This window comes from Symphalangus syndactylus, chromosome X, assembly GCF_028878055.3.
Source record: "Symphalangus syndactylus isolate Jambi chromosome X, NHGRI_mSymSyn1-v2.1_pri, whole genome shotgun sequence".
Classification (NCBI taxonomy): domain Eukaryota; kingdom Metazoa; phylum Chordata; class Mammalia; order Primates; family Hylobatidae; genus Symphalangus; species Symphalangus syndactylus.
The window spans coordinates 138,629,188-138,646,550 of NC_072447.2; the positions used below are offsets into that span (position 1 = coordinate 138,629,188).

At 44.1% G+C, this 17,363-nt stretch overlaps 1 protein-coding gene across 7 annotated transcripts in view; it reads left to right on the forward strand.

Moving 5' to 3' along the window:
- The window catches only part of LOC129475547 (cancer/testis antigen family 45 member A1), a 36,139-nt gene extending 19,148 nt beyond the window's left edge, over positions 1 to 16,991 (forward strand). For 2 of the 7 annotated variants that reach the window (XM_055267674.1, XM_055267675.1), the window contains exons 2-5: positions 12,661 to 12,835; positions 14,771 to 15,019; positions 15,398 to 15,491; positions 16,734 to 16,991. In XM_055267674.1, coding sequence (XP_055123649.1) covers positions 12,667 to 12,835; positions 14,771 to 15,019; positions 15,398 to 15,491; positions 16,734 to 16,791 — 570 coding nt within the window. In that variant the 5' untranslated portion in view covers positions 12,661 to 12,666 and the 3' untranslated portion in view covers positions 16,792 to 16,991. Of the gene's footprint in view, positions 1 to 4,463; positions 4,557 to 8,799; positions 8,976 to 9,211; positions 9,262 to 12,660; positions 12,836 to 14,770; positions 15,020 to 15,397; positions 15,492 to 16,733 lie in introns of those variants that run through there. The other 5 variants (XM_055267673.1, XM_063635060.1, XM_055267676.2 and 2 more) reach the window with 5 other exon arrangements.
- Positions 16,992 to 17,363: the final 372 nt, after the last annotated feature.

The following is a 17,363-nucleotide window of genomic DNA, read 5'->3' on the forward strand; positions in this document are numbered from 1 at the left end:
TGTCAACCGTGGGGGAGTGTTTTCCTTGGGCACCCCGTCTCGGCTATGTTGTGGGTCCGGGGGGCTTTTCTTGGGGGCTCCCTCGGTGATGCGTGGGACTTTTCCTGCTGAAATGACCTGAGCCCGGGGTTGGGGACCCTGCCTTGGTTGCCTGTGTCAGCCTCGGGTGTGGCCGTTTTTCTTCCCTGCTCGGTGGCAGCCCTGAGGGGGGACTCTGCCTTGGGAACTCTGTCTATGTTCAAGAGCCGGGGTGGTGGTGGCTGTGCCCTGGACGCATGATCGCAGCCCTATGGGGTCACTCTCCGTTACGGGCTTTGTCTCAGCCTGTGAGGGACTCTTCCTTGAGTGCTGTCTTCGGTTGTGGGGCACATTTGTCCTTAGACGTCGCTCGCTCTCGGCTAGGATGTGTTGGCTTTTCTTTGGTTCTGCTTATCCCTGATGGGGACGCTTACCAGACGCTTTCTCTTGGTGCTGGGTTTTTAAAATTGTTATCTCTGGGTGCTGTCTCCTGGTGCCGCGGGGGAGTGGAGTGCTGTTCCTTGGATTCTCTGAGCCTGTGGTGGGACTCGGGGAACTCTGTGTCAGCCACGAGGGCGCCCAGCTGACCTTGGGAGCTCTGTCTCACCCCGGGGTCGGGTGCTTTTCCTTGGTTGGTTCTCAGTCCTGAGGGAGCTCTTCCCCAGGATTCTATCTGACCTTTCAGCCATAGCCTCGGATGTCTGTGCGGGAATCGGGGTCCAGAAATGTTTGATAGGTTCCAGATTCGCCACATGCACACAACTCACTGTGCAATTATTCTTTCATTCCGGCCACTCTTTGGGAGTGTAGTGATCTCTCCTTATGTCTACACTTGCAATTTTGTGCTAATTAATGAGATTGAGCACCCTTTTTAAAAAAGTGTTCATTTATTGATTTTTGATTGTTTTTTGGGACGAGGTCAGGCTGGAGTGCAGAGGCGTGATCTCGGCTCACTGCAACCTCGACCTCCCAGGCTCGCTCGATTCTCGTGCCTCAGTAGCTGGGACTACAAGCGCATGCCACCAAGCCTGGCTAATCTGTGTATTTTTTAGTAGAGACGGAGTTTCGCCAAATTGCCCAGGCTGGTCTCGAACTCCTGGACTCAAGTGATCTGCCCAATTCGGCCTCCCAAAGTGCTGGGATTACAGGCGTGAGCCACTGTGCCCAGCTATTTGTTGATTTTTTTTCGGAGCACTTTTTTATGTGTTTATTGGTCATTTAACCATGTCTTTAAGGAAGTTCCTTTTGAGGTCTTTTCTGCCAAATTTTGTTGAGATGTTTGTATTTTAAAAATGGATTTGTAGTTTACGTATATTCTGGGTTTCAGTTATACACACATGCACACAGGCATATATGTACATATATTAAAATACATACACAATTTTAATGTCTTCTACAAATCTGTTTTGCTTTTACACTATCTCAATAATGTGTTTTAGATGAACAGATTCTCTTAATCTTATTAATCAGTCTATTGTTTATGGCTAGAGCTTTTTATTATTTTAAGTGAAAACCTTTGCCTCCCCCAATGCCATGACGATAATATTCTAAGTTTTCTTCTAGATCTCCTATTCACCTCAAATAAATTTTCATGGAATGGAGTAAAGTCAGAGTCCGGGTATATTTTATGTGATTATTAAAGGTATATTTGAGTATGACTCTTATGAAGTGCGTATTCAGCTTTTCCCCCCAAATTTTATTGCGATGTTTGCTTTTAAAATTGATTTGTAGTTCTGGATATACTCTGGATTCCACTCAGTTGTTGTCAGATGTATATAATGTTATATATATAATATATATTATATATAAATATATATTTATATATGATTAATGTATATTTTTATATATAACCTATACTATACATTATATAATATGTAATCTACATATATGCTTCGCTTTTGCACTCTCTTAAGAGTGTCTTTTGAGGAATAGAAGTTTTACATTTAATTATGTCTAATTAAACAATGTATTCTTTATGGTTAGAGCTTTTTTATCCTAATCAAAAACACCTTGGCCTATCCTAAAGCTGTAAAGCTAATATCTTATATTTTTTACTGGATTCACTATCTATCTTTAATAACGTTTTCTGCAGTGGGATGGGGTAAGAATCAAAGTTTGTATTTTCCCTGCATTTATGAAGTGATTTTATTAAAAGCACTAGTCTTTCCACAGTGATTTACAGGAGCTCTTCTGTGGTAAATCTAGCTATTTTCCATTTCCAGATTGTTTCTGGCCTCTGTGTCCTCTGCCCTTGGTGTATTTGCCTGTCATTGCTCCAATACCACACGGTTTTAATTACTCTACCTTTATAGTAAATCTCATATTTAGTAGTGTATATCTACCAACTTAGTTCTTTTCCTTAAAGACTGTCTTAGCTTTACCAAATCTTCCATTTGCATATACTTAAAACAATTATCTGTTTGTCAGTTTTTAGAAAAAATTTTGTTAACACGGTGGAATTTTAAATATGATTGCTACGATCATTCTGAGAGAAATAACAATAATGTCTCTTAATAATGTCTTCCATTCCATGGAAAGAAAACCAAAGCGCCAATAAAGGCATGCCTTTTTATCAAGCAATTCAAGTCAAGTCAAAATCAAAACTAGAAGTATCAAGCAACTCAAGTCAAGTCAAAAACAAAAACCAAAGTGCTGGTACAGGCGCACCGTGGGTGACCTGGCCACGCTTCCACTCAAATGGAGTTGGCAAGTTCCAAAGACCAGTCTTACCAAGTTTTAGATGTCCAGACTTAAAGTGCCAGTTCCTTCCCGGTGTTCAGCCACTGCGTTGATCCTCCGCGGGGGCCTGCTGTGCACTGCTCTGACAAGGCGTTCCACCGGGGCAAATGCCTACCCCGGAGCGCTCTCAGGATCCGCATCGCTCAAGCTGGCCAGAGTTCCCAGCAGGGATGCTCTACAGGGCAGGCATAAGCTGCCTAAGGAGCTGCCTCGACTGTCCTTTAATCACCTCGCTTCCCGGTCAGGAAACCAAGAAATGTAGCAGGATGAGCCGCAGACAAAACTCCTCAGACACCGGATTAAAGAAGGAAGTGGTTTATTCGGCTGGGAGCGTCGGCCAACTTGCGTCGTAAGAGCTGAGTTCCCCGAAAAAGAAATTCTTAGCCTTTTTAAAGGCTTACAACTTTAAGGGGTCCGCGTGAAAGAGTGGTGATAAATTGAGCAAGCGTGGGAAATGTGACTGGGGGCTACATGCAGCAGCTAACAGAACAAAAAGTTTTACAATGCTTTTTTTCATACAGTGTCTGGAATTTACAGATAACACAAATAGTTTAGGTCAGGGGTTGATGTTATGATTATTACTTTTTTTAATTCCTAGGGCCGGGTGGTGGTGCCAAGGTTGTCTGGCTATTTATTTTACTTTTTTTTTTTTTTTTTCCAACTTTTTGCTTTCTCTCTTTCCTCCTGTCTTGTGAACTAGGCAAAGTAGGGGGAGGAGGGCAGCAGGAGTAATAGTGGTCTCCTTCCTTAGCGGGACTACAGGTGCGCGCCACCACGCCTGACTAATTTTCTGTATTTTTAGTAGAGACGGGATTCACCATGTTGGCCATGCTGGTCTTGAACTCTTGACCTCAGGTGATCCAGACACTTCGCCCTCCCAAAGTGCTGAGATTACAGGCGTGAGCCGCTGCGCCCGGTCAGGGTTGACTTTAAAAAACAACCCCCTCAAGTGAAAATTTCAGTTTGTTGTTGTTGTTGTTTCTTTTTCTTTCTTTTTCTTTTTTCTTTTTTTTTTTTTTGATAGAGTCTCCTGTATCACCTGGGATGGAGTGCACTGGCGCGATCTTGGCTCACTGCTACCTCCGCCTCCCGGGTTCAAGCGATCCTCCCACCTCAACTTCCTGAGTAGTTGGGACCACAGGCATGCACCACCATGCCCAGCTAATTTTTGTGTTTTTCTTTTTTTTTTTTTTCTTTCTTGTTTTGGTTGGTTGGTTGCTTTGTAGAGCCGGGGTCTCACTATGTTACCCAGGCGATTTCATCCCGCTGTGTGAGAAGGTTCTGCGTTCCTCTGCTTATGTTGCTGTGCAGTTGTTACTGAAAGTCGCCTGTAGAGGGCGCCAGAGTCAACGAAGGGGAGGGCTGCGCTTCCTGGTTCTCTGGGGCACGAGGCTTCTCCTCAGGACTCTGGCGCCCCCAACAGGTTCCCAGTGTTCAGCTGGGGCAGGCACGCTGTGGCTGGCTACTTGCCTTCCTTCCATCCCCTTTGGGCCGAACGGGATCGGTGCTTCTGGTGAGACGCCTCCCCATGCACATCACTCCCAGGTGCCCTAGGGGGCACATTTCCCACAACTCCCAGAGGGCAGGTTTCTAGAAAGTGCCACCAGTGGGGAGGCGCCACAACTTCACTGCCATTTTGTGAGGTGCCACAATTCACTGCCATTTTGTGAGGTGCCACAACTTCACTGCCATTTTGTGAGGTGCCACAATTCACTGCCATTTTGTGAGGTGCCACAACTTCACTGCCATTTTGTGAGGTGCCGCCGTCTCTCCTCCAGCAAGGTCAGGACTTCAGGACTGTGAGTGGGGCAGTTTTTCCCCGGATGCTTTAATTTCGCCCTGGAAAGTGTCCTTTTTCCTCAGAAAGTGTCTTTTCTGAGGTGTTCTCTGTCGGGTGTGTGGTAGGGTTCCCTGGGAAAGTGGCTCCACTCTGAGGACACCGCCATGGGCGCCTGTGTCAACCGTGGGGGAGTGTTTTCCTTGGGCACCCCGTCTCGGCTATGTTGTGGGTCCGGGGGGCTTTTCTTGGGGGCTCCCTCGGTGATGCGTGGGACTTTTCCTGCTGAAATGACCTGAGCCCGGGGTTGGGGACCCTGCCTTGGTTGCCTGTGTCAGCCTCGGGTGTGGCCGTTTTTCTTCCCTGCTCGGTGGCAGCCCTGAGGGGGGACTCTGCCTTGGGAACTCTGTCTATGTTCAAGAGCCGGGGTGGTGGTGGCTGTGCCCTGGACGCATGATCGCAGCCCTATGGGGTCACTCTCCGTTGCGGGCTTTGTCTCAGCCTGTGAGGGACTCTTCCTTGAGTGCTGTCTTCGGTTGTGGGGCACATTTGTCCTTAGACGTCGCTCGCTCTCGGCTAGGATGTGTTGGCTTTTCTTTGGTTCTGCTTATCCCTGATGGGGACGCTTACCAGACGCTTTCTCTTGGTGCTGGGTTTTTAAAATTGTTATCTCTGGGTGCTGTCTCCTGGTGCCGCGGGGGAGTGGAGTGCTGTTCCTTGGATTCTCTGAGCCTGTGGTGGGACTCGGGGAACTCTGTGTCAGCCACGAGGGCGCCCAGCTGACCTTGGGAGCTCTGTCTCACCCCGGGGTCGGGTGCTTTTCCTTGGTTGGTTCTCAGTCCTGAGGGAGCTCTTCCCCAGGATTCTATCTGACCTTTCAGCCATAGCCTCGGATGTCTGTGCGGGAATCGGGGTCCAGAAATGTTTGATAGGTTCCAGATTCGCCACATGCACACAACTCACTGTGCAATTATTCTTTCATTCCGGCCACTCTTTGGGAGTGTAGTGATCTCTCCTTATGTCTACACTTGCAATTTTGTGCTAATTAATGAGATTGAGCACCCTTTTTAAAAAAGTGTTCATTTATTGATTTTTGATTGTTTTTTGGGACGAGGTCAGGCTGGAGTGCAGAGGCGTGATCTCGGCTCACTGCAACCTCGACCTCCCAGGCTCGCTCGATTCTCGTGCCTCAGTAGCTGGGACTACAAGCGCATGCCACCAAGCCTGGCTAATCTGTGTATTTTTTAGTAGAGACGGAGTTTCGCCAAATTGCCCAGGCTGGTCTCGAACTCCTGGACTCAAGTGATCTGCCCAATTCGGCCTCCCAAAGTGCTGGGATTACAGGCGTGAGCCACTGTGCCCAGCTATTTGTTGATTTTTTTTCGGAGCACTTTTTTATGTGTTTATTGGTCATTTAACCATGTCTTTAAGGAAGTTCCTTTTGAGGTCTTTTCTGCCAAATTTTGTTGAGATGTTTGTATTTTAAAAATGGATTTGTAGTTTACGTATATTCTGGGTTTCAGTTATACACACATGCACACAGGCATATATGTACATATATTAAAATACATACACAATTTTAATGTCTTCTACAAATCTGTTTTGCTTTTACACTATCTCAATAATGTGTTTTAGATGAACAGATTCTCTTAATCTTATTAATCAGTCTATTGTTTATGGCTAGAGCTTTTTATTATTTTAAGTGAAAACCTTTGCCTCCCCCAATGCCATGACGATAATATTCTAAGTTTTCTTCTAGATCTCCTATTCACCTCAAATAAATTTTCATGGAATGGAGTAAAGTCAGAGTCCGGGTATATTTTATGTGATTATTAAAGGTATATTTGAGTATGACTCTTATGAAGTGCGTATTCAGCTTTTCCCCCCAAATTTTATTGCGATGTTTGCTTTTAAAATTGATTTATAGTTCTGGATATACTCTGGATTCCACTCAGTTGTTGTCAGATGTATATAATGTTATATATATAATATATATTATATATAAATATATATTTATATATGATTAATGTATATTTTTATATATAACCTATACTATACATTATATAATATGTAATCTACATATATGCTTTGCTTTTGCACTCTCTTAAGAGTGTCTTTTGAGGAATAGAAGTTTTACATTTAATTATGTCTAATTAAACAATGTATTCTTTATGGTTAGAGCTTTTTTATCCTAATCAAAAACACCTTGGCCTATCCTAAAGCTGTAAAGCTAATATCTTATATTTTTTACTGGATTCACTATCTATCTTTAATAACGTTTTCTGCAGTGGGATGGGGTAAGAATCAAAGTTTGTATTTTCCCTGCATTTATGAAGTGATTTTATTAAAAGCACTAGTCTTTCCACAGTGATTTACAGGAGCTCTTCTGTGGTAAATCTAGCTATTTTCCATTTCCAGATTGTTTCTGGCCTCTGTGTCCTCTGCCCTTGGTGTATTTGCCTGTCATTGCTCCAATACCACACGGTTTTAATTACTCTACCTTTATAGTAAATCTCATATTTAGTAGTGTATATCTACCAACTTAGTTCTTTTCCTTAAAGACTGTCTTAGCTTTACCAAATCTTCCATTTGCATATACTTAAAACAATTATCTGTTTGTCAGTTTTTAGAAAAAATTTTGTTAACACGGTGGAATTTTAAATATGATTGCTACGATCATTCTGAGAGAAATAACAATAATGTCTCTTAATAATGTCTTCCATTCCATGGAAAGAAAACCAAAGCGCCAATAAAGGCATGCCTTTTTATCAAGCAATTCAAGTCAAGTCAAAATCAAAACTAGAAGTATCAAGCAACTCAAGTCAAGTCAAAAACAAAAACCAAAGTGCTGGTACAGGCGCACCGTGGGTGACCTGGCCACGCTTCCACTCAAATGGAGTTGGCAAGTTCCAAAGACCAGTCTTACCAAGTTTTAGATGTCCAGACTTAAAGTGCCAGTTCCTTCCCGGTGTTCAGCCACTGCGTTGATCCTCCGCGGGGGCCTGCTGTGCACTGCTCTGACAAGGCGTTCCACCGGGGCAAATGCCTACCCCGGAGCGCTCTCAGGATCCGCATCGCTCAAGCTGGCCAGAGTTCCCAGCAGGGATGCTCTACAGGGCAGGCATAAGCTGCCTAAGGAGCTGCCTCGACTGTCCTTTAATCACCTCGCTTCCCGGTCAGGAAACCAAGAAATGTAGCAGGATGAGCCGCAGACAAAACTCCTCAGACACCGGATTAAAGAAGGAAGTGGTTTATTCGGCTGGGAGCGTCGGCCAACTTGCGTCGTAAGAGCTGAGTTCCCCGAAAAAGAAATTCTTAGCCTTTTTAAAGGCTTACAACTTTAAGGGGTCCGCGTGAAAGAGTGGTGATAAATTGAGCAAGCGTGGGAAATGTGACTGGGGGCTACATGCAGCAGCTAACAGAACAAAAAGTTTTACAATGCTTTTTTTCATACAGTGTCTGGAATTTACAGATAACACAAATAGTTTAGGTCAGGGGTTGATGTTATGATTATTACTTTTTTTAATTCCTAGGGCCGGGTGGTGGTGCCAAGGTTGTCTGGCTATTTATTTTACTTTTTTTTTTTTTTTTTCCAACTTTTTGCTTTCTCTCTTTCCTCCTGTCTTGTGAACTAGGCAAAGTAGGGGGAGGAGGGCAGCAGGAGTAATAGTGGTCTCCTTCCTTAGCGGGACTACAGGTGCGCGCCACCACGCCTGACTAATTTTCTGTATTTTTAGTAGAGACGGGATTCACCATGTTGGCCATGCTGGTCTTGAACTCTTGACCTCAGGTGATCCAGACACTTCGCCCTCCCAAAGTGCTGAGATTACAGGCGTGAGCCGCTGCGCCCGGTCAGGGTTGACTTTAAAAAACAACCCCCTCAAGTGAAAATTTCAGTTTGTTGTTGTTGTTGTTTCTTTTTCTTTCTTTTTCTTTTTTTTTTTTTTTTGATAGAGTCTCCTGTATCACCTGGGATGGAGTGCACTGGCGCGATCTTGGCTCACTGCTACCTCCGCCTCCCGGGTTCAAGCGATCCTCCCACCTCAACTTCCTGAGTAGTTGGGACCACAGGCATGCACCACCATGCCCAGCTAATTTTTGTGTTTTTCTTTTTTTTTTTTCTTTCTTGTTTTGGTTGGTTGGTTGCTTTGTAGAGCCGGGGTCTCACTATGTTACCCAGGCGATTTCATCCCGCTGTGTGAGAAGGTTCTGCGTTCCTCTGCTTATGTTGCTGTGCAGTTGTTACTGAAAGTCGCCTGTAGAGGGCGCCAGAGTCAACGAAGGGGAGGGCTGCGCTTCCTGGTTCTCTGGGGCACGAGGCTTCTCCTCAGGACTCTGGCGCCCCCAACAGGTTCCCAGTGTTCGGCTGGGGCAGGCACGCTGTGGCTGGCTACTTGCCTTCCTTCCATCCCCTTTGGGCCGAACGGGATCGGTGCTTCTGGTGAGACGCCTCCCCATGCACATCACTCCCAGGTGCCCTAGGGGGCACATTTCCCACAACTCCCAGAGGGCAGGTTTCTAGAAAGTGCCACCAGTGGGGAGGCGCCACAACTTCACTGCCATTTTGTGAGGTGCCACAATTCACTGCCATTTTGTGAGGTGCCACAACTTCACTGCCATTTTGTGAGGTGCCACAATTCACTGCCATTTTGTGAGGTGCCACAACTTCACTGCCATTTTGTGAGGTGCCGCCATCTCTCCTCCAGCAAGGTCAGGACTTCAGGACTGTGAGTGGGCAGTTTTTCCCCGGATGCTTTAATTTCGCCCTGGAAAGTGTCCTTTTTCCTCAGAGAGAGTCTTTTCTGTGGTGTTCTCTGTCCGGTGTGTGGGAGGGCTCCCGTGGGGAAGTGGCTCAGCTCTGGGGACACCGCCATGGGCGCCTGTGTCAGCCGCGGGGGAGCGTTTTCCTTGGGCACCCCGTCTCGGCTATGTTGTGGGGCCGGGGGGCTTTTCTTGGGGGCTCTCTCTCGGTGATGGAAAAGGCGACTTTTCTTGCTGAAATGACCTGAGCCCGGGGGGTGGGGGCCATGCCTCGGTTGCCTGTGTCGGCCTCAGGTGCGGCGGTGTTTCTTTCCCACTCAGTCGCTGTCCTGAGGGGGGACTCTGCCTTGGGGACACTATCTGTGCTCATGGAACGTGGTGGGGGTGGCTGTGCCCCGGACACATGATTGTAGCCCTGTGGGGTCACTGTCAGGGGCTTTATCTCAACCTCTGATGGACTCTTCCTTGGGTGCTGATGTCGGCCGTGAGGCGCATTTGTCCTCGGGTGTCGCTCGCTCTCAGCTAGAATGTGTTGGCCTTTCTTTGGTTCTGCTTATCCCCGTTGTGGACGCTTACTGGATGCTTTCTCTTGGTGCTGGGTTTTTAAAATTACTATCCGTAGGTGCACTCTCCCGGTGCCGCCGGGGAATGGGGTAATGTTCCTTGGATTCTCTAAGCCTATGGTGGGACTCAGGGAGCTCTGTGTCAGCCATGAAGGAGGCCACGTGACCTTGGGAACTCTGTCTCGACCCAGGTTGGGGTGCTTTTCCTCGATTGGTTGATCTCAATTCTGAAGGAACTCTTTCCCGGGATTCTATCTGATCTTTCAGCCACAGCCTCAGGTGTCTGTGTGGGAATGGGAGTCCAGAAATATTCGAAGGTTCCAGCTGTGCCACATTCGAACACTCGCCGTACCGTTAGTCTTTCATTCCAGCCACTCTGATGGGTGTGCAGTGATCCCTCCTTATGTCTACACTCGCGTTTCTCTGCTGATTAATGAGATCGAGTGCCTTTTTAAAACATTGTTTTTATTGATTGATTTTTGTTTGTCTTTTGAGACGGGGTCTCCCTCTGTCACCCAGACTGGAGCAGTGCCACCGCACCCGGCTATTTATTGCATTTTTTTTTGCACCATTTTATGTGTTTATTGGTCATTTAACTATGCCTTTTATGAAGTTCCTTTTCAGGTATTTTCCCCCAGCTTTTACTGAGATGTTTGTATTTTTAAAATGGATTTGTAGCTTCCATATATTCTGTATTTGAGTTATACACACAGGCACCCAGGCGTATATGTACATATATAAAAATACATATACAATTTTAGTATCTTCTATAAATCTCTTTTGCTTTTACACGATCTCAATAATGTGTTTTAGATGAACAGATTCTCTTAATTTTATTAATCAGTGTATTACTTATGGCTAGTGCTTTTTATTATTTTAAGAAACATCTTTGCCTCACCCAATGCCATTAGGATAATATTCCTTTTTTTAAAATTATACTTTAAGTTCTGGGATACATGTGCAGAACGTGCAGGTTTGTTACATAGGAAGACACATGCCATGGTGGTTTGCCGCACCCATCGACCCGTCATCTACATTAGGTATTTCTCTAATGCTATCCCTCCCCTAGCCCCCCACCCCCTGACAGGCCCCACCATGTGATGTTCTCCTCCCTTCGTCCATGTGTTCTCATTGTTCAACTCCCACTTATGAGTGAGAACATGTGGTGTTTGGTTTTCTGTTCCTGTGTTAGCTTGCTGACACATGTCCCTTCAAAGGACACGAACTCATTCTTTTTTATGGCTGCATAGTATTCTGTGGTGTATATGTACCACATTTTCTTTATCCAGCATCGTGGCAGGCGCCTGTAATCGCAGCTACTCAGGAGGCTGAGGCAGGAGAATTGCTTGAACCCGGGAGGTGGGGGTTGCAGTGAGCAGAGACTGTGCCACTCCACTCCAGGCTGGGTGACAGAGCGAGGCTCCAAATCAAAAAAAAAAAAAAAAATGTCTTCCAATGCACGGAAAGAATATTTTTCTCCATTTACTGCAGTCTTGAATTTCTCTGAGTGATGTTTTATAATTTTTGTGAAGCACTCTAGCACATCTTGATTAGATTTGTTCCTAAATATTTGATGTTTTTGGAACTGTTTTTAATGACATTTGAAATCTCATATTCTAATTATTTGTTGCTGTTAATTATACAGAAATGCCATTGGTTTTCATTATATCTAGTAAGTTGACTAAATTTGCCTATTAATCATAATGATTTTATTGTTCTGCATTTTTCTATGCACAGAACAATGTCATCTGTGAATAATGACAGTTTTATTTCTTTCCAAATTTTAAACCTATTATATTTTCCTGATGCTATGGCACTTTTTAGAACCTCCAGTAAATTGTTGAATGGATAGTGGACATCTTTGTCTTGTTTTCAAACTCAGGGAGAAAATACTGATACGTCACTATAAAGTATGGCATTTACAATTTTTTTGTACGTATGCTAACCAGAATAAGAAAATTGCCTTGGACTTTAAACATTGACCCACGTATGAAAATGATCATGTGGTGTTTCCCTGTTATTTTGTTGTTGTTGTTGTTGTTGTTGTTGTTAATGTGGTGCACTACATTTATCGATATTCAAATGTTAAATCAGTGTTGCCTTTCTGCAATATACTCCACCATGGCTGATGTATGTCCTTTTTAAGTACTAGTACATTTTATTTGCTCACCCTTAGTTTGGAATTTTTGTGTCTAAGTTCAGGGGTGATCTTGGCTTGTATTTTTGGCTTGATCTTGTAGTTTTTCTTCCTTCTAAAGTCCTTGTCAGATGTTGTTATCAGTTTTGTATCAATCTTCTAATAAGGGTTCCTAATAAGGGTTAATACAGATTGGTTTATACATCTATTTGAATATATAAGCATAAATACTTATATATTAAATGTATATGATGTATAATATAATGCATAATATATAATTTAAAATATAATGTATAATAAGGGTTAATACAGATTGGTTTATACATCTATTTTTTCTAATGAGGGTTAATACAGATTGGCTTATACATCTTCAAATAGGTAATAATATTTTTATCTATTTTTGGTTGATGACAGCTGCTTATTCCACAAGCATTCTGATTGATTTGGTTATACCATCTTTCTTCTGTTTTACTTAGTGCACATTAAAATTAGGTTTCTTTTCCTGAGAACAGAGTGTTTGTTGAGACTTGGTAAATGTTGGCTCATGATTAAAAGTGAAATTAATGATTCAAAGTCTTGGTTGTATACACATATGCAGACTGTTTGCCATTTTGTGATTGTTAGATTTTTGTCGTGAATGGAGTATGTTCACTGGTGTTTTTCAGGAAACAATGACCGATAAAACAGAGAAGGTGGCTGTAGATCCTGACGCCGTGTTTAAACGTCCCAGGGAATGTGACAGTCCTTCGTATCAGAAAAGGCAGAAGATGGCCCTGTTGGCAAGGAAACAAGGAGCAGGAGACAGTCTTACCGCAGGCTCTGCCATGTCCAAAGGAAAGAGTAAGTAAGCCTGTCCTCACCTGCTCTTCATGCTGTATCCAGTGCAGTCGGCCTCCTGCCTCATCCCCTCCAGAGAAACTGTCCTTGACAAGGTCAACAATTTCGGTTGACATTGCCATTAATTTCTCAGCAGCATTTGACAGTTGTTCACTCGCTTCTTCATGAAAACCTTCCAGGATTTCCATTTCCCACAATCTTTTTTTTTAAATTTCCTGTCCTTATTGGTGAATCTCTATCATTTTTTTCTTGAGACGGAGTTTCGCTCTTCTCGGCCAGGCTGGAGTGCAGTGGCCAGATCTCGGCTCACTGAAATCTCCGTCTCCTGATTTCAAGTGATTCTTCCGCCGCAGCCTCCCGAGTAGTGGGATTACAACCACCAGCCACCACACACAGCTAATTTTTGTAAGTTTAGTAGAGATGGGGTTTCGCCATGTCGGCCAGGCTGGTCTCGAACTCCTCACCTCAGGTGATCCACCCACCTCAGCCTCCCAAAGTGCTGGGATTACACGCACGAGCCACCGTCCCCGACCCCATCATTGTTTTTTTCTACCTTTCTTTTTCTTCTCTTCTCTAAATACTGTAAAAAATTCCTGAACCCCAGCATCTCTCTCTCTCCTTCTATTCCACTCTGCCATGATCAATCACTGAGCTCCTGTGATACCTCCATGTTTCCCATTATTTCCCGCATCAAACACATACCCTCCAACCCTGCAGCCGGGTCATGATGTTGGCATGTAAATCACGTGACGCCATGTCGCTCCTGAACACCCATCCTCAACACTCCTAAGCACTCAGAACCGACTGTGAACCAGCTTTGGTCTGCGAGGTTCTGCGTGGCCTGGCCTCCGTCACCCTCTCCTAACACGGGCCCCATCATCTCCTGACTCTCTCTGCTTCTGTCCTTCACCCCGTAGTGCCCGGTCCATCCCCACTCCAGCCCATATCCTTGGCCTCGCCGCAACCTGGAACTCCCCCTCTGCCTCTGCGCAGGCAGCTCTGCTTCTTCCTTCAAGCCCTGCCCAAGGATACCTCCACAGAAGGCTCTGCCCAACCAGCAGCAGCTCCTGGGGCTCCCTCTGCTGCTGTTGCCCACAGGCCCATGGACTGCTTCCTTACCACTAGCCCAACACTGTATGTTTCATTTGCTCATTGTGCACGTACTGTCTGACCGCCCCATGAGGATGTGAGCTCCACAAGGGCGGGGAACGTTGCTCTCTGGGCTGTTTACTGCTGATCCCCAGCTACTGGCACGCTGCCTGCTACAGACGATGGATAAATGAGAGGTGTCAGACCTGGAGTGAAAAGAAAGTCACTTTTGTGAGACAGAAAGGAAGGATGAGGAAAATCATACACTAAAAGGGACTTTTTGGTGATGGAGTGCGTATAGAACTTTCAGCAGTAACGGCCGCCTCTATTTTCTCAGAATATGTTTGATAGAACAGGAGACCGGTTGAGTTGTATCCCAGTTGTCTGGGTTCCAGCTCAGTAAAGCATGGCAGTTTGTAAGTGAATGTGAGAAATCATGATATCAAGTGAGTCTTGTTGCTTTCATCTTGTAAAGCATAACAAGCTGAAACTATCCCATGAGTACCAGGGATCTGTGAATGTTGCTTTAGAGTTGTACTGTCTTACTTGGTTTCCATATCTATTCATAGGGCCAGAAAATAAGAGGTGGTTTTATTGTATTATGTGTCCTGGCCTCAGTTTGTCAGGCCTGGGATTTCTCCCTGGTACGTCCTCCCATTTATGAAATAAATAATTCCCTAGAAACTGAGGAGCACATAGATGTACCCAGAGGGGTGACGAAACACACATATCTCACAGCTCAACTTCTCAGTTTGGTTTCCAGATCTGTCATTCATGAGGTCTATGTGGAGGGGAAAGAAAGTGGTCAAACACCAACTGATGGCTTTTAGTCAAAATTTGTTTCACCAGAGCTTGTGACAGGAGATGCTATTCCACCCAGCCAATTGGATTCTCAGACTGATGACTTCACTGGCTTCAGCAAAGATGAGATGATGCAGAAACCTGGTAGCAAGGCACCTGTGGGAGGAAACATTACCAGCAGTTTCTCTGGAGATGACCTAGAAGGCAGAGAAACAGTCTCTTTTCCTAAAAGCCAAGAAGAAATTAATGCTGATATAAAACGTCAAGTAGTGAAGGAAATCCGATGCATTGGACAAAGTAAGTAGTGTAAGAATGTCTGTTTTATAAAACTATAGGAAGTCTCTCTTTCTATGATTCAGAAGATATCCATGCTACCTGTTGAGGCTCATTCTTTGCCAGAGTTGAGATTGCACATAATTTATGGTGGTTCCTCTTTTCTTTGACTAAAGCATAGTACATTTTTTCTTTTTCTTTTCTTACTTGGTTATGGTTAAAGGAGTTACATTCGTATGTATGTGCAGGTGTCTTTTCTATTATTTAGGTTTTGTATGTGCAGGTATCTTGATTTAAGCATTTAAAACATTTTAGCCTCTGAAGCATGATTGCTGAGGTGTAGATTCACTTCTGTTCTTCTTTATATTTGATAATACTGAAGTTTTTTTTAAACATCTTCAGAATATGAAAAAATCTTCAAAATGCTTGAAGGAGTGGAAGGACCTACTGAAGTCAGGAAACGATTTTTTGAATCGATCATCAAGGAAGCAGCAAGGTGGGTAGAAACAGGAACTGTCCAATTTCTTTAAGCACTTGGGCTCAATAGAGTACTGGGGGTGAGCGTGGGGGAACAGCTTCTGCCTTGCGTTTCTCAAACCCTGGTCCTCACTCATAGTTATGGCTGTCTCCCACAGTTATGGCTGTCTCCACAGTTACTTAGGCTAATGTTATCTGAATCTAACTCATTCTTCGAATCCTATGGAGACTTCCATTTTCACCATAGTCTGAGGTGCGCATTGTCCCTCAGTTGACACTCTTTGTATTTGCTAGACTACCTCTTTTTAAAAAATTTCTGTAGGGACATAGCAGATGCATATATTTCTGGAGTATATGAGATATTGTGATGCAGACAACAATGTGTAATAATCACATCAAGGTAAGTTGGGTTTCTGTCACCTCAAGGTTTTATCCTTTGCGTTACAGACAATACAATTATACTCTTCATTATTTGTAAATGTGCGATTAAATTATTACTGACTATAGTCACCCTGTTGGGCTATGACATGCGACCTCTTATTTATTCCATACTTCTACCTATTAATCACCCCCACTTCCCACACCCTCCACCCCCACTAACCTTCCCAGCCTCTGGTAACCGCCATTCTACTCTCTATCTCCATTAGTTCAATTGTTTTACATTTTTACTCCCAAAAGTAAGTGAGAACACGTGAAGTTTGTCTTTCTGTGCCTGGCTTATTTCACTTAACGTAAGGACCTTCGGTTCTATCCGTGTTGTTGCAAATGACTGAATCTCATTCTTTTTTTTTTATGGCTAAACAGTACTCTATGGTGTATATGTACCATATTTTCTTTATCCACTCATCTGTTAGTGGACACTTAGGTTGCTTCCAAATCTTAGCTACTGTGAATGGTGCTGCAACACACATGGGAGTGCAGATATCTCTTCGGTACACTGACTTCCTTTCTCTTGGGTATATACCCAGCAGTGGGATTGTTGGATCATGTGATAGCTCCATTTTTAGTTTTTTGAGGAACCTCCAAACTGTTCTTCATAGTTGTTGTAGTAATTTACATTCCCACCAACAGTGTATGAAGGCTCCCTTTTCTCCACACCCTTGCCAGCACTTGTTATTGCCGGCTAGACTACCTCTTACCATGCAGATACATTTCTATTTCCATGCTGACTGTTACTTCATCTTTCTATCCGTCACAGTGCTTCCTACAGCATAGGTTCTTTGGCTATCTTTTGGTTAATGACATGTCTCTTTCTTTTCAGATGTGTGAGAGGAGACTTTGTTAAGCACCTTAAGAAGAAACTCAAACGTATGATTTGAGAATACTTGTCCCTGGAGGATTATCACACACCAAATGCATAATCTCATTAATGATTGAGGAGAGAAAAGGATCAGATCGCTGTTTTCTACAACGGAGCAGGATATTGCTGAAGTCTCCTGCCATATGTTACCGAATCAAATGGCCTTCCAGAGGCTAAGAAATTTCTGTTAGTAAAAGATGTTTTTATTTGAAAGGATAACTTGTGTTTTGGTTATTTTGTATTCCCACCTGTGCTGGTAGATATTATTAACCCATTAGGTAAATACTATTACAGTCGTGGTTTCTGCAGCAGCTCACATTGTTGTAGCTGGTATTTGTAACTACCTTCTTTCACTACCCATTTCGCATTCCCTTTGCCCCAAGATAGCATGTCAGTTGGTCATGATGCTTGGCCTGGCAGGATGACTCAAACCTTCATTACGGAAGAGTCTGAACCATTAGATGTCCTGCCTGGATGGGGTTGCTGTGATTTTCCGTTAACTCTAATCGAAAAACACGGGAGGACTAAGAAGCTCTCTAGACATATCATACATACTCTTCCTTAGCCCCTGGTGTAGTGGGAACCTGATCT